The sequence below is a fragment of the Fusarium redolens genome, assembly GCF_020744475.1.
Source record: "Fusarium redolens strain MPI-CAGE-AT-0023 chromosome Unknown BKA55scaffold_31, whole genome shotgun sequence".
NCBI lineage: Eukaryota > Fungi > Ascomycota > Sordariomycetes > Hypocreales > Nectriaceae > Fusarium > Fusarium redolens.
This window is the reverse complement of record NW_025763694.1, coordinates 60,183-84,314: the sequence shown is the minus strand read 5'-3', so window position 1 is coordinate 84,314 and position 24,132 is coordinate 60,183. Positions and strand designations below refer to the sequence as shown.

General features: G+C 32.9%; 5 protein-coding genes and 1 pseudogene across 6 annotated transcripts; 3 read left to right on the top strand and 3 right to left on the bottom strand.

Moving 5' to 3' along the window:
• Nucleotides 1-7,244: 7,244 nt before the first annotated feature.
• On the top strand, nucleotides 7,245-9,219 carry BKA55DRAFT_668469 (general substrate transporter; the record flags this gene model as incomplete). Its single annotated transcript, XM_046197897.1, has 3 exons — nucleotides 7,245-7,458; nucleotides 7,508-7,671; nucleotides 7,791-9,219. 3 exons carry the CDS (start codon nucleotides 7,245-7,247, stop codon nucleotides 8,886-8,888), a joined length of 1,476 nt encoding a protein of 491 aa, XP_046041549.1. The 3' UTR covers nucleotides 8,889-9,219.
• Nucleotides 9,220-9,394: 175 nt separating this feature from the next.
• Nucleotides 9,395-9,467, bottom strand: BKA55DRAFT_t300 (annotated as a pseudogene). Its single transcript has one exon. The product of its transcript is annotated as a tRNA-OTHER (tRNA).
• Nucleotides 9,468-9,807: 340 nt separating this feature from the next.
• Nucleotides 9,808-11,121, bottom strand: BKA55DRAFT_697914 (chaperonin 10-like protein; the record flags this gene model as incomplete). The annotated part of the gene is made up of 5 exons (XM_046200461.1): nucleotides 9,808-9,993; nucleotides 10,049-10,419; nucleotides 10,509-10,751; nucleotides 10,778-10,912; nucleotides 10,971-11,121. 5 exons carry the CDS (start codon nucleotides 11,119-11,121, stop codon nucleotides 9,808-9,810), a joined length of 1,086 nt encoding a protein of 361 aa, XP_046041548.1.
• Nucleotides 11,122-11,533: 412 nt separating this feature from the next.
• Nucleotides 11,534-13,282, top strand: BKA55DRAFT_681401 (Alpha/Beta hydrolase protein). The gene is made up of 3 exons (XM_046198251.1): nucleotides 11,534-11,922; nucleotides 11,977-12,834; nucleotides 12,900-13,282. Exons 1-3 carry the CDS (start codon nucleotides 11,680-11,682, stop codon nucleotides 13,071-13,073), a joined length of 1,275 nt encoding a protein of 424 aa, XP_046041547.1. The 5' UTR covers nucleotides 11,534-11,679; the 3' UTR covers nucleotides 13,074-13,282.
• A 335-nt stretch (nucleotides 13,283-13,617) lies between these two features.
• Nucleotides 13,618-16,271, bottom strand: BKA55DRAFT_585574 (uncharacterized protein). Its single transcript, XM_046194466.1, has 9 exons — nucleotides 16,085-16,271; nucleotides 16,006-16,034; nucleotides 15,749-15,951; nucleotides 14,927-15,682; nucleotides 14,778-14,865; nucleotides 14,392-14,709; nucleotides 14,250-14,341; nucleotides 14,140-14,198; nucleotides 13,618-14,072 (listed from the first exon to the last, which is right to left on the bottom strand). The coding sequence occupies exons 1-9, from the start codon at nucleotides 16,135-16,137 to the stop codon at nucleotides 13,754-13,756; spliced, it is 1,917 nt and encodes a 638-aa protein (XP_046041546.1). The 5' UTR covers nucleotides 16,138-16,271; the 3' UTR covers nucleotides 13,618-13,753.
• Nucleotides 16,272-16,590: 319 nt separating this feature from the next.
• Nucleotides 16,591-19,753, top strand: BKA55DRAFT_744216 (uncharacterized protein; the record flags this gene model as incomplete). The annotated part of the gene is made up of 3 exons (XM_046201588.1): nucleotides 16,591-17,295; nucleotides 17,362-18,288; nucleotides 19,739-19,753. The coding sequence occupies exons 1-3, from the start codon at nucleotides 16,642-16,644 to the stop codon at nucleotides 19,751-19,753; spliced, it is 1,596 nt and encodes a 531-aa protein (XP_046041545.1). The 5' UTR covers nucleotides 16,591-16,641.
• Nucleotides 19,754-24,132: the final 4,379 nt, after the last annotated feature.

The following is a 24,132-nucleotide window of genomic DNA, read 5'->3' as shown; positions in this document are numbered from 1 at the left end:
TTATTATTAATAAATCTATAAAATAAAGGAATTATATAAAGGAATTTAATAATCTTAATTACTAATTAAGGAAGTAAAGAAAGAATATAAAGATATAATTTAAATAAAATAATAAAGAACTTATAATTTAATTAATTTTAAGTATATTAATGGGGATATAAATAATAAAGGACTATTAGAGTTTAAAATATATAAACCTAAAGACTTTAATATATATATTAACCTATAATACTTTTATAATTATAATAGCTATAAGAAATAAAAAGAAAAGAAATAATAAAAGTTAACTAAAAGAGGCAATAAGTTTAAGAATATAAAAGAAAAATACCTCTTTAAACTTATTAACCTAAAAGAAAGATTTAATTAAGTTTTAATTAATAATAAATAATTTAAGTCAGGAATTATATTAAATAAATAAGATATAAAACTAGAGAAATACTTTTAATAATAACTATATAATAAAGAATTTATAAATAACTTTAAGGATAAAAAAGAGTTACTATATTATAAGTATTACTAAAAGTATTTTATGAAAAGTTAAATTAAAACATCCTTAAATAATAAGGATAATAAAGAGTATATTAAAGATTATTATAAAGGAGTTAATTATAATAATAAAAATTATAAATTACTTTACTAAATAAGTTTAAGAAAAGTAATATACCTTTTATAATAATAAAGCTATAAAAAAGCAATAAATAAAAATAAGAAAGACTTAAACTTATAAGTACTTTAAGAGCTATATAAGATAATAAACTAGACTGCCTAATACTATAAACTTAAATTAAGGGAAAATAGCTAAATATATAAATTAATAATAAAGTAAAGAAGAACTTTATTAATTTAAAAATAGTTATAAAGTTAGGAATATTATAAAGGAAAAAATAGCTATTATAATAACTTATTAATATAAAAAGGTAATACTTTAATTATAATAATAATATAATAAATTAAGAAATTAATTACCTTAAGGTCTTTATTAAAAGAAGAAATTAAGGAATAAGTTTTAATATTATTTCTTTAGGAAAGAAGATAAATATTTTACTTAAAATAAACTAACTTAAATAATAAAACTTATATATTAACTAAAAGACTAATTAAATTATATTTCTTAATAACCTTAATAGTAATAGTAAAATAATTATAATAAGTAATAAGAAATCTTAATTTATAACTAAAAGGATTAGGATAAATTAATATAAAGTAAAGACTTTATTACTTTTAAAAGGAATATAATATAAGTATAAAATAAGCTAAAAATAAAAATTAAAAATCCTAGGTATTTTTAAATAATAAGACTTATAAAAAGATAAACTTATTATAATAAGCTAAGACTAACTTAAGAATATTTTAAAAGAATATTAAATATATAATAAATTATTTAAAAAAGAATTAAAAATAAGAATCCTTAAATATAACTAATAAGATTATAAAATTAAACTTATAAATAAGAACTTATTATTTTAAAAGATTTATTTATTAAATTAAGGAAAACTAAAAGTTTAATAATAATATATTAATAAAATAATTTAAAAAAAGTATATTAGAGAATTAACCTTATTAGCAAGATTAGTAATATTCATTATATTAAAGAAAAATAAAAAACTATAACTTATTATAAATTATAAAGAAGTTAATATATATATTATTAAAGATTAAACCCTACTTCTGCTTATAATAAAACTTAAGGATTAATTATAAAGTAAAAAGACTTTTATTATTTTAGACTTAAAAAGAGTATATAACCTTATTTATATTAAGGAAGGAGATAAATAGAAAATAGTATTTAAAACTAGATTTAAATTATTTAAATACCTAATAATACCCTTTAGTTTTATTAATATATTTATAATATTTTAATAGATAATTAATAATATACTTTAATAACACTTAGATATTTTTATAATATATTACCTTAATAATATCTTAATTTTCTTAAATAATAAAGAAAAATATAAAAAATATATTTATAAAGTCTTAAAAATATTATAAAATATTAAGTTATTAGTTAAGCTAGAAAAGAATTACTTTTATATTATAAAGGTAGACTTTTTAAGATATATTATTATATCTAAAGAAATTTAAATAAAAAAAAAGAAAATATTTATTATAATAAAATAGAAAAAACCTAATAATATTAAAGAAATATAAGCCTTTTTAGGCTTTATAAACTATTATAAATAATTTATTAAGGACTTTAATAAGATTATAAATTCCTTAATAAAACTTATAAAAAAAGATAAGGCCTTTAATTAAAATAATAAGGCATAATAAGCTTTTAACAATCTTAAGCAAGTAATCCTTAATAAACTTATATTAGTAATATTTAACTTAAATAAAAAAATTAAACTAAAAATAGATTTATTAAATTTTGCCTTAAGAAGATAAATTAAATAATAAGATAATATAAGAAAACTATACCTTATTGCCTTTTACTTATATAAACTATATAAAGTAAAACTTAATTATTTAATTTATAATAAGAAGTTCTTAATAATTATTAACTATTTTAAGAAGTTTAGATATTATCTAATAGAAAGTAAATATTAAGTTAAGGTTTATATTAACTATTAAAATATTTTATAATTTATTATAACCTATAAACTTAATTAATAATAACTATATTATATAAAATACTTATATAAATTTAATTTTATAATTATTTATTATAAAGGATTTAAAAATAAAAAAGTAAATATAATTAGTTAATAACTAGATTATAATATTAATATTATTAAGGTAAAAAAGTAAGTATTAAAAAAGAATAAAAAAGGAGAATATTAATTTACTTAGAAAATATAAACTTTAAGATAAATATAAGTAAAAGTAATTAAGGAAATCCTAAGAGAGATTTTATTAAATAAAAGGCTAATATTTACCTTTAAGTTTTAGTAATTACTTATAATACTTATAAAAGTTAATTACTAACTTATAATAGTATTTAGACTATAAGTAAATAGTTAAATAAAATAAATAAATTAAATACTAAAATAATATTTTTAATACTATATTAACTATAAGTAAGATAACTAGGTTAAAAAACTACTAAATATCTAGCTAGCTTATAATACTACTTATAATAAGAATATAAAACTTATATTATTTAATATAAATATTAGATTTATACTTAATATATAATATAATACTTAAGAACTTAAAAATATAAACCTAGTAGTAATTATTATAAGTAATAAGCTAAGAGAAATATATAATAAACTTAAGATTAAGCTAGAATTTATTAAGAAAAAGATATAAAGATATTATAACCCTAAAAGGTTAAAGAAATTAACTTTTAAAGAAAGGAATATAATTTACTTATTTACTAAAAACATTAAAATAAATTAATTAAGTTATAAACTAAATTATAAGTACTTAAGATTAGTTAAGATTAAATAAAAGATAAGAGAAAATTAATATAAACTAGATTTACCTTTAAATATTAGATATTATTTAATTTATTATATTTTAATACTTAAATTAACTATTAATATAATATATATTAAAACTAGTAATAAACCTTAATAAATTATAAGACTAGAGATATATAAAGTAAAGGAAATTAAGGATATAGAAAAGGTTAATAAATAAAAAATATACCTAATTAAATAAAAAAAACTACTTAAAAAGTAAAAATATATAAAAACTAATAAAATACCTTATTAATACTTAATAACTCCTAAAGAACTTTTATTAATAACCTTAGAAAATAAAGAATTAAAGACTAGGTTTTTATTAATAATATTAGCACTACTAAAAGACTAAATATCTAGAACTGCTATATCCTCTTCTTAAGTAATAATATTACTTATAAAAGAATTCATATTATTAATAATAAACTAAATACCTTAATTATATAATGAACGCTTTTAATAATAAATATAAGATAATCTTATAATAGCCTTATTAACCTTTTATTAGGCCTTAAGAAGCTTTTCCTAAGCCTCTTCTTCTGCCTATTTTAAATAATTAGACTTATAATTTAAATAAAAAACTAAAAGAAAATAATTAGTAAAAAAGCAATAATAATAAGGGAAATAATATATAATAGGCAATTATAATACTAAAGGTATTATAGGATTAACCTTATTAAGTATACTTAAAGTAATAAAAAGAATATTTAATTATTTTATAATAAAGGCCTTTTGCCTTATAAAAGGAATAAGGCATAATATTAAAACTAAATTTTATAATTAAATTTATTAAATAGATATACTTTAAAGTCTTATAAGATTTTAACTAAATATTTTATAATATAATAATTAATAAAGTATATTAGGAAAATAATAAAGAAAGAGAGTTAGTACTTATTAAAGCCTAATATAAAAATAAAGAGATATATAGGTCTTAAGGATAAGACTTAATAAAGGGGAGAGATTATATTATAACTTATATAGTTATATTATATAGCCCTTATACTTTTTACTAATTAGCCTATTCCCTTAAGTATTTAAAAAAAAGTAATTTATAATTTAATATAAAATAAATAAAGGTTAGTATTAATAATAATAGCACTTAATTACCTTCTTAATTATATAATAATTATAGTTTTCCAAGAGATAAACTAATTTATATTAAGTTTATATTAGTAAATTTATAAGGTAAAGGTTAAGTAATTATTAGTAATTATATCTCTTAATATTTAAGTTATATATATTAGGCTTATTAATATAAGAAAGTCTTATTAATAGCTAGTATACTAGAATTTATAAAAGTACTAATAAATATATTTTATATACTTATAAAGAAATACCACGCCCTATTTATTAACCGCACCTCTAAAGTATATTACCCAACCTATTAGTCACACTTACTAACATTAATTATAGGCACCATTACAATACCTACTATATGCAACAGCCTGCAGCCTAATTAAGGCTATTATATAACTAACTATAATCTTATTAATATAATTAGACCGGCCCTATAGCAAACTAAAGGCAATAATTACTGCATATTATATATAATAATTAAAGTTATTAAAATAAACTTCTTATTAAGGAGTAAATTAGGCCTAATTAAGATAGCTATTTTTAAATATAACTTAATTAAGTTAATTAGTTATATAAATCTAAACTACCTAGGAGATATAATATCTCTAGCCTAGCTAGGCTAAGAGCTATATAGATTAAAGAAGTAAAAAAAAGTCTTAAGGTAAGACTAGCCTTTAAAGGCAGAAGAGGCAGTTTTCCTTACTACCTTTATTAACCTCTTAGTTTAATATAAGGAGTAGCTTATTAATATAATTATTAAAGCTAAATAGGTATATTATATTTTCTTTATTATATAAAAATAAAAATAAGGAGTTTATATATAAAATTAAATAAATATAAGATAAAGGCAGGGTTTAAGACTTTAAAGAAATTATATTAAGTATACTTTATATAAGTTATTTAATAAAACTTAAATTAACTTAAAGTTATAATTAACTTAATTAAACATATATAATAGGGCATATAACTAATTAACTATATATATAAAAATAATATTTATAAAAAAAGCATTTTAAGCTTTTTAAATTATATAATAGAGTTATAAGCCTAGTACTTATTAATATTTAATATATAATAATTAATAAGTAATTTATTAAATATTTCTTAAATAATAAATACTTTAGGGGGAAATTCTTATAAATTTTAGTTAAAAATAAAATAAATTATAATTTATTTCTTTATATTAAATAAATAATATACTTTTAAAATTTAATTATATTAGAATTAGAGATTATTTTATTAATATTATAAGATTATATAATTAACTTTATATATTTATCTTATATTAAATACTTATTTTAAAATTAGTTTAAAATAAAAAAAAGGCAAGAAGTATTTTAGCTTAGTTTTTTAAGTCTTATATACTTAATAATTTAAAATTAATTAATTAAGTAAAAAGTTAGGTATATACTTAGATAATTTATATACTTATTATATATATTAACTATTAATATAAGAAATGTAATTAGAGCTTTAATTAGGACAAGTTTATGCCTTTATAAAAATTACTAAAAGATTAAATAAAATGCTAATTTTGCAGTTAAATTATATAACTTAGCTAGCTAATAAAACTTGCCTAAATATATATAATCTTTTTATAGTTAAAAAATAAATAAAAAGAATATATTAAACGCGATATTATGCTTTGCTTTTAAATAATTTATTAAGTGATTGTTTGAAGACGAGTACAGGGTAAGTTTTTGGTCAAGTCGAGACTAATTACAGTTAATTGAGATGAGACCAAAGTTGCTTAGCAACTTCGGGTACCTCCTGGTAGTATTAGCTAAGGGCGGCTCTTCAACAACATCGATTAATAAGTAGGATAGCATTATCCCAGTAGAACCCGTTTTTCATCATCATGTTTAGTGGCGATGCAGTCTTCTCATGATTGACCGCAAAAGCAGGATGTTTAAATAGGAAAGAAAGAAGAAAATTCGAGGAGCACGTATCTCACTTGAGATTACTCATATGCGAGTCGTGTACCTCGTCAAGCAAGGTTCCAACAGGTTCAACCGGCTTCGTCTAGTCTGTCCGTTCCATGGCTGAGGGCCAAATAGTCAAAACGACCTACAATCCGATTCGATTTTTGTGCTGAAACTTCTCGCATCAAAGAGGAAATTCGGAGCGCCCTTGCCTGGTGACGTAGGTGTAGGTACTTGGTCTCTTGGGGTATAGCCATCGCCATTAAAATTTTCGCACTAACAGTTTGTAAGCGGCGTGAAAAGTGATTATGTGGTAGCGCTCGACGTTCCCACAGCTCAGCATGGGTCTCGCCACGAGTGGGGAAGGTATGGTAGTAGAGCAATTAAGTGAATAACAATATACTTCTAAAGTCCCCATTAATCCAAGGTTAGTTCATCCATCTACTGACCAGTTATTCAGGCTACGGGTAGTTAGCTGGTTCTAGACCCTGTAGGCACAGCGCTTGGGCTATTACGTTCCCTGATTCAAAAGTAGGGAGTTACTGAAATGGTTCACCTTGTCGTTGCTGTACAAGTGCAAGCGCTGTTAGCCTCTCGCTAATAGAGTTTGGGTTTACGGCAGTCCAGGTGGCATTGCCCCCTTTACTCTACCCCACAGTGCCTCCTTACCCCAGATTAAGACTCAGAATTTCTGGGGAAGTTTGGAAAACCTGTAAAGACAGATACTTAAAAGGGAATCTTCTACCCTTGATTTCTACATGCATTAGCATTAATAACTTGTTAACTTTTACATACCCTACCTTTTGGCCTTTCCTGTCCCGCATCACTAACAATGCCGTTGTTTACCCTCGCACGCGGCAAAAGCGTTCAAGTCGGCGTGACCATATGCTGCCTCGTCGCGTTCGTGCTTTTTGGCTACGACCAAGGAGTGTTAGGTGGTATTCTGGAAAATGAGGATTGGCAAGCTCAGTTTGATCATCCGAGTGACACGGAGACTGGAATCATAGTTTCTTGCTATAACTTGGGTTGCCTGGCAGGCTGTGTTAGTATGTATTAGAAACGCTCTGGCTCTTCCGTATACTAACCCTGCCACAGTCAACTTCTTCGTCGGAGACTTGCTTGGCCGTCGCAGAAATATTTGGCTTGCCATGGGCTTTGTTCTTATCGGCGCTACCCTTCAAACCAGCGCCTACAATGCTCCTCATCTGATAGTAGGTAGAATCATCACTGGATTTGGTACAGGCATTAAGACTTCGACGGTACCGATGTAAGTCATTGTAATCTAGCAAGTATCCAAGATCATAGTGGTTGATATGAAGTTAGGTATCAATCAGAGCTTTGCGACCCTAAAGCTCGCGGCCGTCTCGTCTAAACCGAGGTTCTTTTCGTTGGAGTCGGGATTACCATCGCTTATTGGTTCGACTTCGGCATGTCTTTTGTCGGCGGCTCAGTTGCGTGGCGTCTTCCCATTGCATTCCAACTCGTCTTCGCAATTGGCGTCATCATTCTTGTTTTCGCGCTCCCGGAATCCCCACGTTGGCTTTTCATGAAGGGACGCGATCAGGAGGCCATCAACGTCTTATGCCAGGTCCACGACAAAGATCCATCAGACCCGTCTATCGTAGCGGAGACACACTCTATCCAAAAAGCCATCGAGCTTGAACTCTCAGCAAACAAGAGTGACTCATTCTTCAGCATCTTCAAGAAGGATAATATTAGTACCAGGTATCGTATCCTGCTTGCCTGGGGTGTTCAGTTCATGAACCAGGCTGGAGGAATCAACCTTGTTGTCTATTATATCCCATCTGTCCTAGTGCAGAATGTGGGGTTCGAAAAACGCACGGCTCAGATTCTTGGTGGTTGTATCAACATGATGTTTATGTTTGGTTCCATCTTGCCCTCTATTGCTCTGGATCGAATGGGCCGCAGGAAGACAATGCTCTGGGGCTGCTTAGGTCTGGGTGTTTGCATGCTCATGGTAGCAGCCCTTCTGTCTCGGGTCGATTATCCTAATGGCCACGCTTGTGCATCGGCCGCTGTCGCATTCTTCTTCCTCTACATGTTGATTTTCGGCATGAGCGTCAATTGTGTACCTTGGGTCTATGTTCCTGAGATTCTCCCTCTTGAAGCACGAACTCGAGGGACAGCAATTGGAGTCAGTTCTAATTGGCTCTGGAATTTTACTGTTGTGATGATCACGCCAGTCATCATTAACCGCTTGCAGTGGAAGGCCTATCTCATTTTTATGGTCAGCAACTTCTTATTTGTGCCCATTTTCTACGTCTTCTACCCAGAAACCAGCAACTTCAAGCTGGAAGATATCGACCTTGTCTTTTCTCAAGGAAAGAACCCGGTTTCTGTCGCAAGACAAATGTCGAAGGACATGACGAACAATGCGAGCAGAATCAGTCATGATAGTGGCGGCAACTCGACTGGCCCTGAAAAAGATGATATTTTCATGGTGGAAGTTGCTTAGGAGCCATTGCACGACGAGTTTTATGAGGTCGTTTAGACCTGTGATGTATTCGAGGACGAGTGTGGCACAGTTTCGACAGCTGAAGGGAGTCTTGGAGGCCTTTTGGTGTACAAAGCATTGCCATGGAGGGGATGAGTTCGGTATGCAAGACAACTGTTTCTGGGATAATATCTAAGAGTCTATTGACTGAAAGTCAGACAATATTCCAGGTGCAAGCAATAACAGGCCTATTTCTCTTCTTCCATCCTATAACTACTCTCATCCCTTTAAAGATATCTTTCCTCAAGCTTTTAGCAATATCGCATAAACCCATATACTTTTTTAAAAACCCAATTTACTTCTCTCCTCTATGAAAAGTGTAAGTACCTGCCCTTTCTCCACGGGATAGTTCACCTCAATACAAACAAGAGTAAACATAACCTGTGTGCCCTGGCTTTTACTATCCAGCATCAGTTCCGGTACTACAAGGACTACTACGTAAATCTGGGAAACAAAAATACAAGGCATGGCTCCACGTAGGACTGAACTATAAACCTTTGCATTAGAAGTGCGGCGCTCCCACCATTGAGCTATGAAGGCCGCTAGGTCTCCACACCGTAGGTCCTCGTTGGGTTCGATGGTCACTAACTTCTCAAGATCAAAACCTTCTGGCTCAGAAAAGATTTTCTCGTATCTTGGTCTACAATCAGGTCGAAAACATATCTCTGACTTTCACATACACTATGGTACAATTATTTGTCTCTAGGCATTATTTCCTTTCCGCGTAGACCGTTTTATTTTACTTTATTTTATGACTATATAGAGAGACTGTACAGCCCACCCGACATCGCAGCTGAGTTATGTGCATGACTCTGAACTGATACAGCCATGGCTTTTGGGAGATTCTCATCTTAATTCCAGACACCCCTTCTTCCATTGTTTAGACTCTATAGACGATTTTATAATTCGAAATCTTACCGTCGCGGTACTCCTGGAAACCTTGCGGAACACCATTTAGACCGCTTTCAACTAGCTTGGGAGTGTTGGGCTTGATTTGACCTGACGAAGCTAGGCTAGGCAATTCGTGGAAGTAACCCGCAGCAAGTTCATGATCCGCTTCTTTGGGCTATCGATCTTGTCAGTCTTCATATCATTTTCATTACCATGGGAAAGATGCTCACCGGCCAGTAAAAGTCCCCGTAACGATGTTCCTTGAGAAATGCTGTCCACACAAGAACGTCGGTAACCTTGACACCGTCGGCCACACCTTCGGTGTTGGCTTTACCGGGTCGGACAGTGCACAAGACACCCTCACTGTAAGTGATGGCGGATGAGGCGGTTTTGGAGGAATTCCCGTTCCCGATGGTATCAAACACATAACGAAGACCCGGGGCTGCCTGTCGGATGTTGTCGACTACGTGGGAATCCCGGTAGTCGAATACTTCTTTGGCTCCATATGATTTGACAAGATCGTGGTGCTTTGGGCTGCAGGTTGCAATGACCTGCAATCCATGCAGCCTCGCAATCTGGACTGCATAAAGTCCTACGCTTGCTTCAACTGTTGTTAGTTACCGAGACTAATGTTGGGGGGGGGGGGGAGATGTAGCGGCAAAAGACGGGTGATGCGACATTGGAACTTACAGCTACCTCCCCAGATGAGTACAGTGGGCTTTTCATCGGCCTTCGCATCTATGGCAAGGCAGTCCTTGGAGAACAAGCTCAGCAGGGCCGTACACGACGCAAGGGGGATAGTGCATGCTTGTTCGTCGCTCAAGCCTTCGGGAACGGGGAAGCAAATACGCTCGTCGGCAAGGGTGTACTCGCTGTATCCGCCGAGACCCTTTGTTTCACCGAGCCACTCATTAGCGCTTCTGGACACAAGCGCTTATCACAAGCGTCGCTGCACGTACCGCCCCAGATGAGACCGGCAATGGTGGTTCCCTTCGTAATCCTAGTTACATCTGAGCCGGTCTCCACGACAACGCCAACAAAATCGCAGCCAAGAACAGCACCATCGCCGAAGCCGTTGCCATCGAAAGATTGAACTAGTGAGTTTAGTTGTGTTTGAATATATTGGGGGCAATACCAATCGGACTTGCTCACCATCTGTCGGGTTCTGAGCTACATGAGACACCCTGACCAGGAGCTGGTGTTTGCCAGGCTTAGGCACAGTGATAGGTTCCTTGACAAGCTTGGGAGTGTTGTTACTGTCGACCCTGACAACCAGGGCTTGAGCAGAAGTTGGAATTGACATTGCGAATGATTCGAGGCTTAAGGAATGCACAAAGAGAACAAAAATGATTTGATTCGGGAAAGGTAAGTTTCTTAGCGGTAAAACTTGCTATTTATTCAACAGGAGGTATGGGTCATTAACGTTATGACATATCCACTCCTGCCCCGCGTGGCTTACGTTCGTAATACGTCAAAGCCCTAGCCTTAATGTTTTACAAATCATTTGTCCGAAGTCATTGAAGTGCGCGAGTAGAGGTGGTGTAATTGTAAGGTGAAGCAAAGCAAGCTGAAGCGCCGATGGTGCCAGGGCTTGATGTCGAGTGGAGTCTTATTGGCTCTATCACAACCCCACACTTCAACCGGCCATGGCGGTTGGCATGTGGAAGCGCTTCTAAGAAATGGTGCTTAGACTTGCTGCCATCTTCCCGCTTACAAGATCTTGACGTCACGTACAATCGTCACATGAAAGATAACTGAGCTCGCTTTTCATTTATTTGTCTTAGTATCTACTATGTTACCTCCTCTCCAGTATTCCTTGTCCTCGCCTTGAACTACTAGCTCTGTGCAATCGTATTCAACCATGAGCTCTGAATACTTGTGTCTTCCCCCGCTGGCAGAGCTGAAGCCCAACAAGCCTGTTCCGTTTTCCATCCGCTTCAGCCCTGATCTAATTCAACTTACGCAACAGAAGCTCCAACTTGCCCGATATCCCTTCGAGCAAAGCGATTTCGGGCCTGATGACTGGTCGCAAGGTGCAAAAGTGGACAAAGTGAGACAATTGGTCCAGTACTGGCGCAATGAATACGATTGGGAAAAGCAGGAGGTTAGTGATCACTAATTCGTTACAGAAACCAGAGTGGCTCACTGTGACTACTAGAAATTCCTCAATGCCACGTTCAACCATTACCTGGTCAAGCTTCAAGTCCCAGGCTACGGCCCACTCGTGTTGCACTTTACGCATGCCAAGTCGTCAAGCGCAAATGCTACCCCGCTACTCTTTTCGCATGGTTGGCCAGGTTCTTTTGTAGAAGCCTCCAAGGTTGTCACGCAACTCAGCAATCCCAAAAACCCGACCGACCTATCCTTTCATGTCGTCGCACCATCAATACCCGGATTCGGCTTCTCTCCTGCCCCGAAAAAGTCAGGAGTAGGTCCCGAGGTTACAGCTCGAGCGTTCACGATCCTCATGACGGATATCCTTGGGTACAAGTGGTTTGTGACCCAAGGCGGCGATTTTGGGTCCTTCATCACCAGGTCGATGGCCATTCAATTCCCTGACGTCGTTCGAGCGCAACACCTAAACATGTTTCCCGTCCCACCCCCAACACTGTTCTCCGCCCCCCTGGCCTACCTTCGTTGGTGTCTGTCAAAGATTTTGTACTCTGACTTTGAGCATGAGGCCTTACGTGTGAGGCGCAATTTCGAGATTGACCAGAGTGGCTATTTAGAACAACAGAAGACAAGGCCTCAGACGCTGGGGTTTGCACTGGGAGATTCACCTGTAGGCTTGTTGGGCTGGTTTGTTGAAAAGTTCCATGACTGGGGTCATGTTGACGAAGCCTTTGATCCAGAGTTAGTCATAACTCTAGTAGTCATGCATTGGATCCAGGGAGCAACGCCTGGTCTAAGATTCTACCGTGAGGCCTTCGGGGCGCGACGCGAGGCGGAGAAGACGTTCGAGACATATGTCAATTGCCCTACTGGCGTTAGTATGTATGCTAAAGAACAACTACATGTGAGTAAGCTCCCAGAATGTGCTGTTATCAAGTGGCTAATTATATGTCTGTTAATCTTTGCCAGTGTCCTCAAGATTGGGCGCAACAGGCTGCTAACATCAAATATTGGAGGGAGTACGGAGTTGGAGGCCATTTTTCATCCCTAGAGTGCCCAGAAGCTTTCATTCAAGACATAAGGGCTTTTTTTGCTTCAGATTCAGTCAAGAGGTCAATCCGCGACGTGGCAGGAGGTCTATGAGCTGTGGTAGTGCTAAATAGTCAGGCAATAAGTTACCTAGTTGACCAAGAGGCTAAAGACGACACGAACTTCACAAGAGTAGACAAAACCGACTCGGGATAAAAGCCTCCTTCTTCTCTATTACCCCCACTGCATGCTGGTGCATGTCTGGTGGTGTTTAGAATGCAAGGTAACATAATAAACCCCTCGTAAGTATTAATACACTAAATGCATTATTATATTTATTATATAGTTAGTATTAGTTAGTATATCGTATTTTTAAAGGCGATTACCAGCTTTTGATAAAATAATAGAATTATAATCTAGTTTCAAGATTATACTTTAGCCTTAAGACAAACTGAAGTGCCTGAATTTTCTCATAACATTTTAGATCTCTTTCTCGCCTGTCCTTAATTAAATAGTGCTGATCTCTTATATTGCCTATACTAGCTAGAGGCTGGCATAATATTTGAGAATACTTTATTCTTGCCTTTACCTATTTTTTAGTATAGAATGAGTTGTCCCAATTTTATATGACATTTCGTGGAACTGTAGTATATTTTATCTCCCTAGCTAGAGTATCTTAGATACCATGGATTTATATTCAAATTAATTATTTTCTAATAACGGCAATAGACATAAGCAACCGTACTAATTAACGGGTTTTACTAGTTCCTGTTTATAAGTTATAGAATCATCAATTAATTTTCCAGGCCCCAGAGTATCCTCAAATCTTTTGCTCGATCCGAAGTTTTCCAGCCCGTTTCGCGCTCGATTTTCGCCAGGTGCCCGAGCAGGGCAATCTTCTCAGCGGCAAACTCGCTATGCTTACATGGGCTACGAGCATCTTCAGAATCGCCTATGACAGAGGAACTGCTACCTGTTGATGCAAGATCCATCCGCCGCGTTCTTCCAGACTTTAATATCGAGATAACTCCATCTTCATGCCCTGGCGTGATTGCAACATCAAATACCGTACCTGCGATGTACAGGGGCTGAAGATGATTTACCCAATTCGCACTGGGTTGGTTAACATCAAAAGTCTTGTGATAACTTAAAGACCAAGTTGCAAGAGTAGCACGCTTACTGAGATGAATTGCTAACAGAGATCCCTCCAAGCTCTCTAGCATGCCAATGAGGGCTGAGCTTTCCAATGTCAGTACCGAAAGTAAGGCTCGCTAGCAGCTAGACACGTACTACTTCAAATGGGTCCAGGTAACGGGCAGGTGTGACCAATCCGCTTTGTAGCAAAAGAATCGAACCAGCATGGTAAAAGGTATTTCCACAAACTAAAAGCAGAATCAGTCATGAACTATGAATATGGAGATCGCTGACTTACTTGATGCTGATAGAGCAAACATAACGGTAGGGAATGGGTTCTTTTCTAATCTTTCTGTCCTCAAGAATGGCTTCACACTTGGGAGACGCCAGTGTCTCCAGCGCTGAAGCTCTTCCCATAACGCCTGGGTCATATTTCTACGCTGGTCATTGTCTTTCACGTTGAGGACGTTGATGATCCTGGCGAAAATCAAGATGGCTAGATTGCAGTAATCGTCAGTGCCACCTTTTTCAGCAACCAAGACGAGCGAGTCGCAATCTACCCATGAGTCCGTGGGGATTAAAGTGGTCTGATTGAGGATGAAGGCGGCCCAGACATCTAGCGTGCGTTAGCAGTCGTGACTTCAAGCTCTTAATGACAATCCTACGACTCAAGGAATAGCGTACCTATTCTTGCGAACGCCCAGAAGCAAGATTTTATGATGCCCTGACTATTGCCGTTCCATTTACACATTCTTAGTAAGTCGGCACAGCCCTATGAGTACACATACAAGTCAGCTCGTACTAGGCTCAGTGATTGCAGGTAATCGGCGTACCCTAAGATGACGTCTCCATTCAGATACGTTTGATGCCATCATCTCGTATGCACAGAGTATCGTACATGTTGCGAGGATAGATGCATCTGCTTTTGTGGGATCTTGACCTAGTAAGAGTCGAATAGTGTACTGATAAAGTTCAAGCGTAATGGGTCGACGACAACCTTGCACAGCATCTAATTGGCGTGAAGCGAGAGACATGGCTGCCGCGACAAAAGGCTTGGAGTTCATCACTTCATGAACGCTTTTGGCGGAGAAATGCATTTCTGAATCTGTTGTCTCACACCATGTGGCAGTCTCTTTGATATACGCAGTCATGAGGTTGATCTTAGTGGTCTGTGAAACAGGGAATCGAGGCTCAGGCTCAGGAGATGCGCCACGTGATATGGCCTGTCCGAGGGAGAAGGGAGCGGCGTATAAATCGGAGATCAAGAGTTCAGGGATCTGGGGTGGTGCCGCAATGGCGGGGGGTGAGATATGGGGGACTGGGGTTAGAGGACTGAAGGAGTGGAATACATTGTTTTGATCGGAATGCGGAATAGCTTCTTCGTCTCCATGTTCAGGAGTACAATCCTCGTTGTGTAGTGCTCCACCATCCACATAAGATGGTATGTCCTCAGCAATGACATTAGGCGAGCAATCGTCATGTTCTTGTAGAGGATGTTGAAGAGCTTCGTCTTCGGAAGCATCTGCTACGGAAGATTCATCATCATGGTTGTAGAATGAGCGAACAATGTCTTGTGTATCATCGATAATCTAGATAAGGGATAGGTATTAGTTGACGATTGCTAGAAGAGGAACATACGGCAGGGGAGAACTCACAGTGAGCGTTTGCACTCTTCGATGATCAGTCTTGGGTCCATCGGGCTGAGCTCTATGTCTTTCCTTATCTAAGCGAGATAGAACTGCACTCTCCTCCGATGAGAGATGCAATGCTCTTGATGGGTGAAATGAAACCTTGAGTCCCCAGGCACATTCAACATGGCGCGTCTCGCATTCCCAACAAACAGGACGATGCCCATCACCTAGTATCCTTATGGTTAGTCCTTGTAAGGAAGAAGAAGATATTGGATACCCACACTTTCGTCTCCGCCGGCGACAGGGGAGACTATAGCAAGTATTAACGCTTGATCACAGGATCTGGGGAAGGATCGTTACCATCCTGATCGCGTGCGGCAATATTTCTTTTTTCTCGGCTCGCTGCGTGCCATTGCTGGAACGAGTGGCGTGTGGGAGTGGATAGACGTGGTGAGGCCGCTGAGAAAATGTAAGCGATCGTTTAGAATAGACAATTTTCAAGAGCCAGTGGGTCGGCAAGTCCTTAAATCCCTTCCCAAGCTAGAAAATACTTGGATCCGCTAGTGGCTGTGAGTGGAGGCGATAATGATGAGGCTTTGATTCCATGGGCAACTGTATGCACTGGCTTCAGAGTCGTCTAGCCTGAAATGTGCTAGTTTAAGCCTGGAACAAAAAGCTGCAAGTCTAAGCGCTAGTTTCCCCGCAATTAACTAGAGGAAGATGTAGCTCCACACTACATGCCCTTTTGTACATGGCCATCAGGTATACGATTGATTGGTGATGGCAAACCTCCTGAAAGTTCATAAAAGAGCCACGAAGACAGCTCAAGCCAAAGAAACTACCTTCTTCGATTTATTCAGTATCAACACACTTCTTCCTGCCTTCTTCTTTCACTCTTCTGTATCAATTCTACAACCATGGCCGGCTCTAAAGAAATAATTATTATTGGCGGAGGCATCTCCGGCCTCGGCATGGCAATTCAACTCAAACGTCTTCTTGGACACGATAACTTCACTATCTACGAGAAGTCGGACAACATCGGCGGCACATGGTGGCATAACCGCTATCCTGCTTGTGCTTGTGACATTCCCAGCCACTTTTACTCTTACAGCTTTGCTCTGAATCCTAATTGGTCGTCCATGTACCCTGGCCGTGATGAGCTTCATCGGTATTTCATATCTGTCGCTGAGAAGTTCAACATCATCCCTCACTGCCAATTCAACACCATGTGTCTGGATCTGCACTGGGACTCGGCCCGCATGCTTTGGATCTGCCACTTTGAGAATACACAGACGGGGGAAAGATTTATGCGCGAAGCCCCCATCGTCGTCAGCGCTATTGGTACGCTGGATCGACCTTCCATCCCTAAAATTGAGGGCGCTGAGACCTTCCAGGGCAAGATGTTTCATAGTGCTCGCTGGGATGACTCGCTGGAGGTTAAGAACAAGAACATCGTGGTGCTTGGTAACGGTGCTTCGGCAACACAATTTGTTCCAGAGCTTGTTAAACAGGTTGGGCCGAAGGGAAAGGTGACTCAGCTGGTGAGAAGCGCTCATTGGTGGACTAAGAGAGTAAGTTGTCCCTGAAGCTACCTACATTATAACTCTGAATATGCATGAATTGACACATATCTACAGGGTAACCCAACCTACTCATCAACATTCAAGTTCACCATGAAGTACGTCCCACTTGCTGCTCGTATATACCGTGTATTTCTCGCCTGGGAACTTGAGAAGGTCTTCTACTCCTTCCTCATGACCGGGAATGGTGCACGTATGAGACAGAAGATCCGCGATACTACCTATTCATACATTGAGAATGATGCACCACCCCAATATCGTGAAATTTTGAGGCCTGACTATGAACCTGGTTGCAAGCGTCGGGTCAACACCGCGACATATCTCGCGGCCTTGCATTTGCCGAACATGCACTTGGACAAAGACAGCGTTACCAAGATTGGTCCCCGCCACGTCGAGACGGCAAAGGGTATGACTTACGAAGCAGACTCCATTATCTATGCCACCGGCTTCATGACCCAGAAGTGGCTCTATCCTATGGAGATCAAGGGAGAGAACGGAAAGGACTTGCATGAGGTTTGGGACTCCACAGATGGTGCTGAAGCCTACAAGGGCACTGTCGTAACAGGATTCCCCAACTTCTTTATCCTGTATGGTCCCAATGCTGCCACCGGTCAGCATTCTGTTATTTTCCATTCAGAGTGCCAGATCAACTACATATGTCGCCTGCTCCGTCCAGTTCTTACTGGTAGCAGTCCCGCGTTCTCGATTATGGTTAAGCCTGAGGCTCAACGTCGTGACCTCGCCTGGGTGCATGGCAAACTTAAGGACTTAGTTTTCAACAGTGGTTGCCAGAGCTGGTGGATGGACCCCAAGACGAAGAAGAACACGTTCATCTATCCGGATCTTATGTTCTTGTATTGGTTGCGCACGATATTCCCACGCTGGTCGGACTTTGAAGTTCGCAGGGTTGAGAGTCCTAAGTCTTTAGCCTCGAGGGTTTTCATGGGCACTCTGATAAGTCTCGGTCTAGGTTCTCTTGCTGTGGTAATATTAAAGGATTCTGAAAAGTATTCGGAGATCATCTCGCAGTATATATATAATAACCTCTCGTAGCTATTAATTAAGTAGATTATTTATTTATATAGTAACATAGGCTATAAGCGAGCGTCGCACTTTCCCCTCTTACATCACACTTCAATTCAATCCTTTAATTACTTAACCATGAACTATGCCAGAACTATATATTGACGCTAGAACCCCCCTTGCACTCCAAGGTATTCAAAATAACCCAAAACTAAGCCCCCGACGCGCTGCATCTATATATCAGGTTAGTAAACGCCGGCTTCATCGCCGTCAACAAGGCATATAAACTCGACGCGATATTATTGCGAATTCCCGGATACTATCTGCTCTAGAGGAATAAATCATAGTTCAACATATTCTCAACCTAGGCTCGCAAGGACATCCTCCCCGATTATAAAATATTCAAGAAATCGCCAACTCTCTCCTCGCTGACCGCGATATGTTACGCGTCGGCAAGCTCTAGGCTAGAAATTTTATTTACCTACAACTAGACCTTAAGACGCGTTCTCAGCAGAGATATAACTATTAGAGGGTTAAAGGTAGTTATTCTCCTAAAGAAATACTATAATTATAGACTTGCACCTGGTAGAATTGGCTTATTTTATTTTAGACTTATATTAAATTTTAGAAGCTTTATTAGTAAGTCTAGTAACTAGCAAGGTCCTTAGAGTTATTTATATAAAAATAATAACTTTATCTTACTTAACCTAGATAGTAAGTTTTATCTTAGTTTACCTTATTAAGGCTTTAGGCCTTTATCCTAAGTTATATAATAATATTATCTTTTTATAATATAACCTGCTATGCATTTTAGATATTTAAAGGCAGTTATTTAAAGTAGTATAATATATAAATATATAAACTTCTTTTAATTTTAGCCTTTTTAAGGTTATACTTTAAAGCCTTTTACTTTCCTTTTAAGTATTTAAATTTAAGGATTATATAATAGAACTTTTAAGCTTTTTATTAGTTTTATTAATTTAAATTTAATAAAAATAAAAAATAATAAGAACCTTAAGTTATAACTTAAATAAGTTCTAAGTAATAATTATATTTAGTTATTATTAGTTCTTACTTAATATAACTTAATACTTTATATCTTTTATTAAGTAAATATAATAAACTTTAATATATCTTTTAATATTATAAAATAAGTTCTTATATTATTAAATAATACTTTTTACTTAATATATATTTATTATAATCCTAATAGTTATTATAATCCTTATAGCTATATTACATAGCCCCTATAAATTTCCTCTAATTAATTAATAACTTATACTTTCTCCTTATTTTTATTATAAGTTACTTAACAGAACTTATAATTAAACTTATAGATTATATATAAGCACTAACTTACTACAGCAAGTTATTATAAGTATATAAAATATATTTATTAACACTTTTATAGATTCTAGCTTACTAGCTATTAATATAACTTCTTTATATTAATTAAGCCTAATATATATTAAATCTACTATTAAGAGATATAATACTTTAATAATACTTAGTATATACCTTATATAATCTGCAAATAATAAACTTAATATAGCTTAGTTTAATATAATTAGATTAAACTATTATATATTAATAGCTCTTATTTAGACTATATTATATAATGCTAAGTAATATAAATACAATAGCTATACTAGTTACTTCTATCTAGTAATAAGCTATTACTAATATTATACTAACTCTAGTTAATAATAATTTACTTACTAACTAGGGTATAGGAAAAAATAATAAGAATTTATCTAATAGTAGTAATAACTTTAATATTATTTAACTCTAATAGCAAATTATAAATATAGCTATTAAGATAGTAAAACTTTACTAGATACTTATTAAAGCCATAAACCTCTAAGCCTAGCAGGTAAATAATAACCAGAACAGGCTTTAGGAAATATATAACCTTACTAATATTATAATTTATAATAAAAATACTAGAGAAATTCTTAAGCCTAACCTGCCTAAGATATTTAATAAGAATCTTAGCAGACTTTTTATATTCCTTACCTAATACTAAGCCTTTATATTATATTACCTAACCTAGTTTATAGAAGATACTAATAAAACTAGATATATATTAAGACGCCTTAAAGGCACAGCTATATAATAGTTTCAACCGCTCTTAGAAGACTAAACTAGTAAAGGAAACTTAAAGGCACTAAAACTACAAATATATATAATTTATATTAATTATTTAGCTTTTAAAAAAGCCTTATAATAGGCATTTAGCACTATTAATAAAAAAGGATAAGCTAAAAGAAAAATTAAATTATTTAAGTAAACCTAATTTATATTTAAACTTAAAGTAGATTTCCTCTAATTAGTATCTAAACTACCTTAAGATTAAAATATCTTATATTATTCTTTTTTAATATACTTAAAAAATTAATATAGGCTAAACTATATAAGGAAGACTAACTAAAAACCTTAATAAAATGCATTAATAAAGTAGTTAGAATTAATAACTAATTATTTAACTAGAAAACTTATAACTCCTAATATAATAACTAAAGATAATACGGAAATAAACCCTAATATAACGCTAACTAAAGAAAGAAATACCAAAACAATACATCTTATAACACTAAAGCAGGACTAATAATTATTAAAATAACTAAAAGAGATAAATTAAAAATTACTTACTATAACTATAGTAAGAAAGGACACTTTAAATAAGAATATAAAAACCCTATTAAAACTAACTAAAAATACAAACTAGTACCTAAAGGCAAGAAAATTAATATTATTAAAAAAGATAACAATCTATAAATAGTAATTAAAATTATTAATATAATTAAGAAAGATAGATATAATCTCTCTAATACTCTATTTGTAATAAACCCTAATCTACTTATAAGAGTTTATAACCTATTCCTTAGTAAGGAAGAAACCCTTAAAAAATACTACCCTAATCTAACACTAAAATAACAACCTATTCTTAAATACAAAATGCCAATTCTTATAAAAAAACAAGAAACTAAGGAAAAAATCCTTAAATAAAAAAGACTTAAATATACTAAAGATATAAAAGACCCTAAATTCTAAAGAAAATAAAATAAATAATAAAAGGGTTATAAAAATAAATAAAAAACCTAATAAAATAAACACGCAAGATAAAAAATTAAGTAATAGCAACTAGTGCTAACAGTAAATAAACCAATTAAGATAAATAATAAAGTTATTATAATAATAAAAAAGGAAAAAGAAATTAACCCTAACCTAAATAATAAACTAAATACTAAAGAATTTAATTAAGGTATTAATTAAGTATTAAACTAAATCTTTATAAAAGTAAGAATATTACTTAAAATTAAAAATAAAATAATTATATACAATCCCTACTTAATAGTAAATAATATCCTAGTTAAAACTACTTTAAAGTAACCTAATAAACACTATAGAGACTTAGGCTATACTAAAGTAACTAGGATATAAAGAGAACTTAATACTAAGATAATTAAATATAAAGAAAAATAAACAGTTTAAAATAATAAAATTATACCTTAATATAATAAATTTAAAAACTAGCTTTAAAATAATAAACACCAGAAGTATATAGAACTTACTAAAGAAAGAGTAATTATAAAATAAAATAATAATATCTATATTAAAGCCTATATAAAGGAAGTAATAGAAAATCCTATAACCTTAAAAAAACACATTTAACTAAAAAGGAAACTATAAAGGTACCCTTATTATCTAAATTATAAGTAGATATTATAAGTATTATATATATAATATTACTATTTATAATATTAGCAAGATAAGATAGTAAATAATTACTTCCTAGTCTAGATTAAGGAATACTAAAAATAGAAACTATACTTAATTATTAATATAATAAGATATTAAGTTATATAAAGATATAGAGGATCTTATATAGCTAGGCTAGAAACCTATATAGAAATATATAAAAGAGCCTTAATGTATATCTAGAACTCTAAATACATTATATAATAAAGATAATAGGTATAATATAAAGTTAACTTAAAAGAAAATAAAGCTATTAATAAAGGTATTACTAAAGTTTATTAAGATATTACCTAATAGAAAGAAGAATCTTCTAAAGAAAAGTCCTTAAAAAACATCTTTAAATAATTTAAAGAAAAACAACTCTAATACCTATTTATAATAGCAAAAAAGGAAAAAGGAAGACTCCTTACTAATTAAGAAAAGAAAGACCTTACTTTAAATTACAAAATAAGGAAAATAGCCTATAGAGAATACCTAGTAACTATTAACACTAATAAATGCCTAAATAATCTAAATTATATTTATAGTAAATATAGCAGGGACTACCTAAGCAAATAGGGAAAAGGTCTATACTATTTATAAAAGAGCAATAGATAAGTAAAAAACTAAAGAAAATAAAACCTAAAAAAGCTCTAAGAATAATAATAAACACAAGTTAAAGAACCTACCTAAAACTAAAAGTTAAGATTAAGGGCAAGTAACTAAATATACTTATAAATAGCAAAGCTAATATAAGTTTTATTTCCCCTAATATAATAAATAAACTATAGCTATTATAAAGAGATAAAAAGAAACCCTATATAGTAAGAAGTAAAAAAGGAGACCCCTATAACTATAAAAACAGAAACATTACTAGAGAAATTAATTACCTTAAGGTATTTATTAATAGAAAGAACTAAGGAATTAACTTTAATATTATCCCGGTATAAAAACATAACTTAATACTTAGATATCTATAGCTAATACACTACAACCCTCAATTTAACTAGATAACTAGCTAAGTAAATTATAAAAATCACCCTTTAGATAATAAGTTAAATAATTTAAATAATAATAATATAAGATCTTAAACTTTAACTAATAAAAGCAGTAAAGACAGGCATAATAAAGTATTACCTATTCTAAAAGGAATATAATATAAGTATTATAAAGGCAGAAATAAATATATTAAATAAATAATAATAACTCTTAAAGGATAGTTTAAATAGCTAGATTAAGATATTAAATAAATAAAACAAATTACTATAAAGGAATTTAATAAATAACTTAAAAATATACTACTAGAGTACTATATCTATAAGAAACTATTTTAAGAAAAACTAAATACTAAATTACCTTAATATACAGACTATAATATTAAAATTATACTAAAAGATAAACAAAATCTAAAATTCTTCCCTATTTATAACCTATCTAGAAATAAGCTTAATACACTTAAAGAATAAATAAATAATATACTATAAAAAGGTTATATTAAACCATCTAAATCCTCAGCAAGATACCTAGTTATATTTATACTAAAACCTAACTCTAATAAGCTAAGACTTATAATAAATTATAAATAACTTAATAAAATCACAGAAAAAGACAGGATACTATTACTGCTTATTACTAAACTTAAAAACCGCCTATTTAGCAAAAAATAGTTTATAACCCTTAATCTCAAATCCGCTTATAATCTTATCTAAATTAAAGAAGGTAATAAATAGAAAATAGCCTTTTAAATAAAATACAGACTATTTAAATACTTAATTATACCTTTTAAATTAACTAACATACCTGCAGTATTCTAATATATAATTATAAATATACTTTAAGAATACCTTAATATCTTTATAGTTTACTACCTAGATAATATCCTTATCTTCTCTAATATAGAAAAAAAGCATATAAAACATATCTATAAGGTTCTAAAAGTACTATAAGATAATAATATACTTATTAAACCTACTAAAAGTTATTTCTATTAGTCCTAAATAACTTACTTAAAATATAAAATCTTATATAATAAAATTAAGATAAATAAATAAAAAATTACTATAA

What these genes read in the sequence shown, in the direction of transcription:
- BKA55DRAFT_681401 (XM_046198251.1), top strand. Translation starts at nt 11,680, where the DNA reads ATGAGCTCTGAATACTTGTGTCTTCCCCCGCTGGCAGAGCTGAAGCCC. An exon ending in ACGATTGGGAAAAGCAGGAG is followed by an intron (nt 11,923 to 11,976) that starts GTTAGTGATCAC and finishes TGTGACTACTAG; the next exon opens with AAATTCCTCAATGCCACGTT. An exon ending in ATGCTAAAGAACAACTACAT is followed by an intron (nt 12,835 to 12,899) that starts GTGAGTAAGCTC and finishes AATCTTTGCCAG; the next exon opens with TGTCCTCAAGATTGGGCGCA.
- BKA55DRAFT_585574 (XM_046194466.1), bottom strand. Translation starts at nt 16,137, where the DNA reads ATGGCACGCAGCGAGCCGAGAAAAAAGAAATATTGCCGCACGCGATCA. An exon ending in GAAGAGTGCAAACGCTCACT is followed by an intron (nt 15,683 to 15,748) that starts GTGAGTTCTCCC and finishes TCCCTTATCTAG; the next exon opens with ATTATCGATGATACACAAGA. An exon ending in TCTGTTAGCAATTCATCTCA is followed by an intron (nt 14,073 to 14,139) that starts GTAAGCGTGCTA and finishes TAACCAACCCAG; the next exon opens with TGCGAATTGGGTAAATCATC.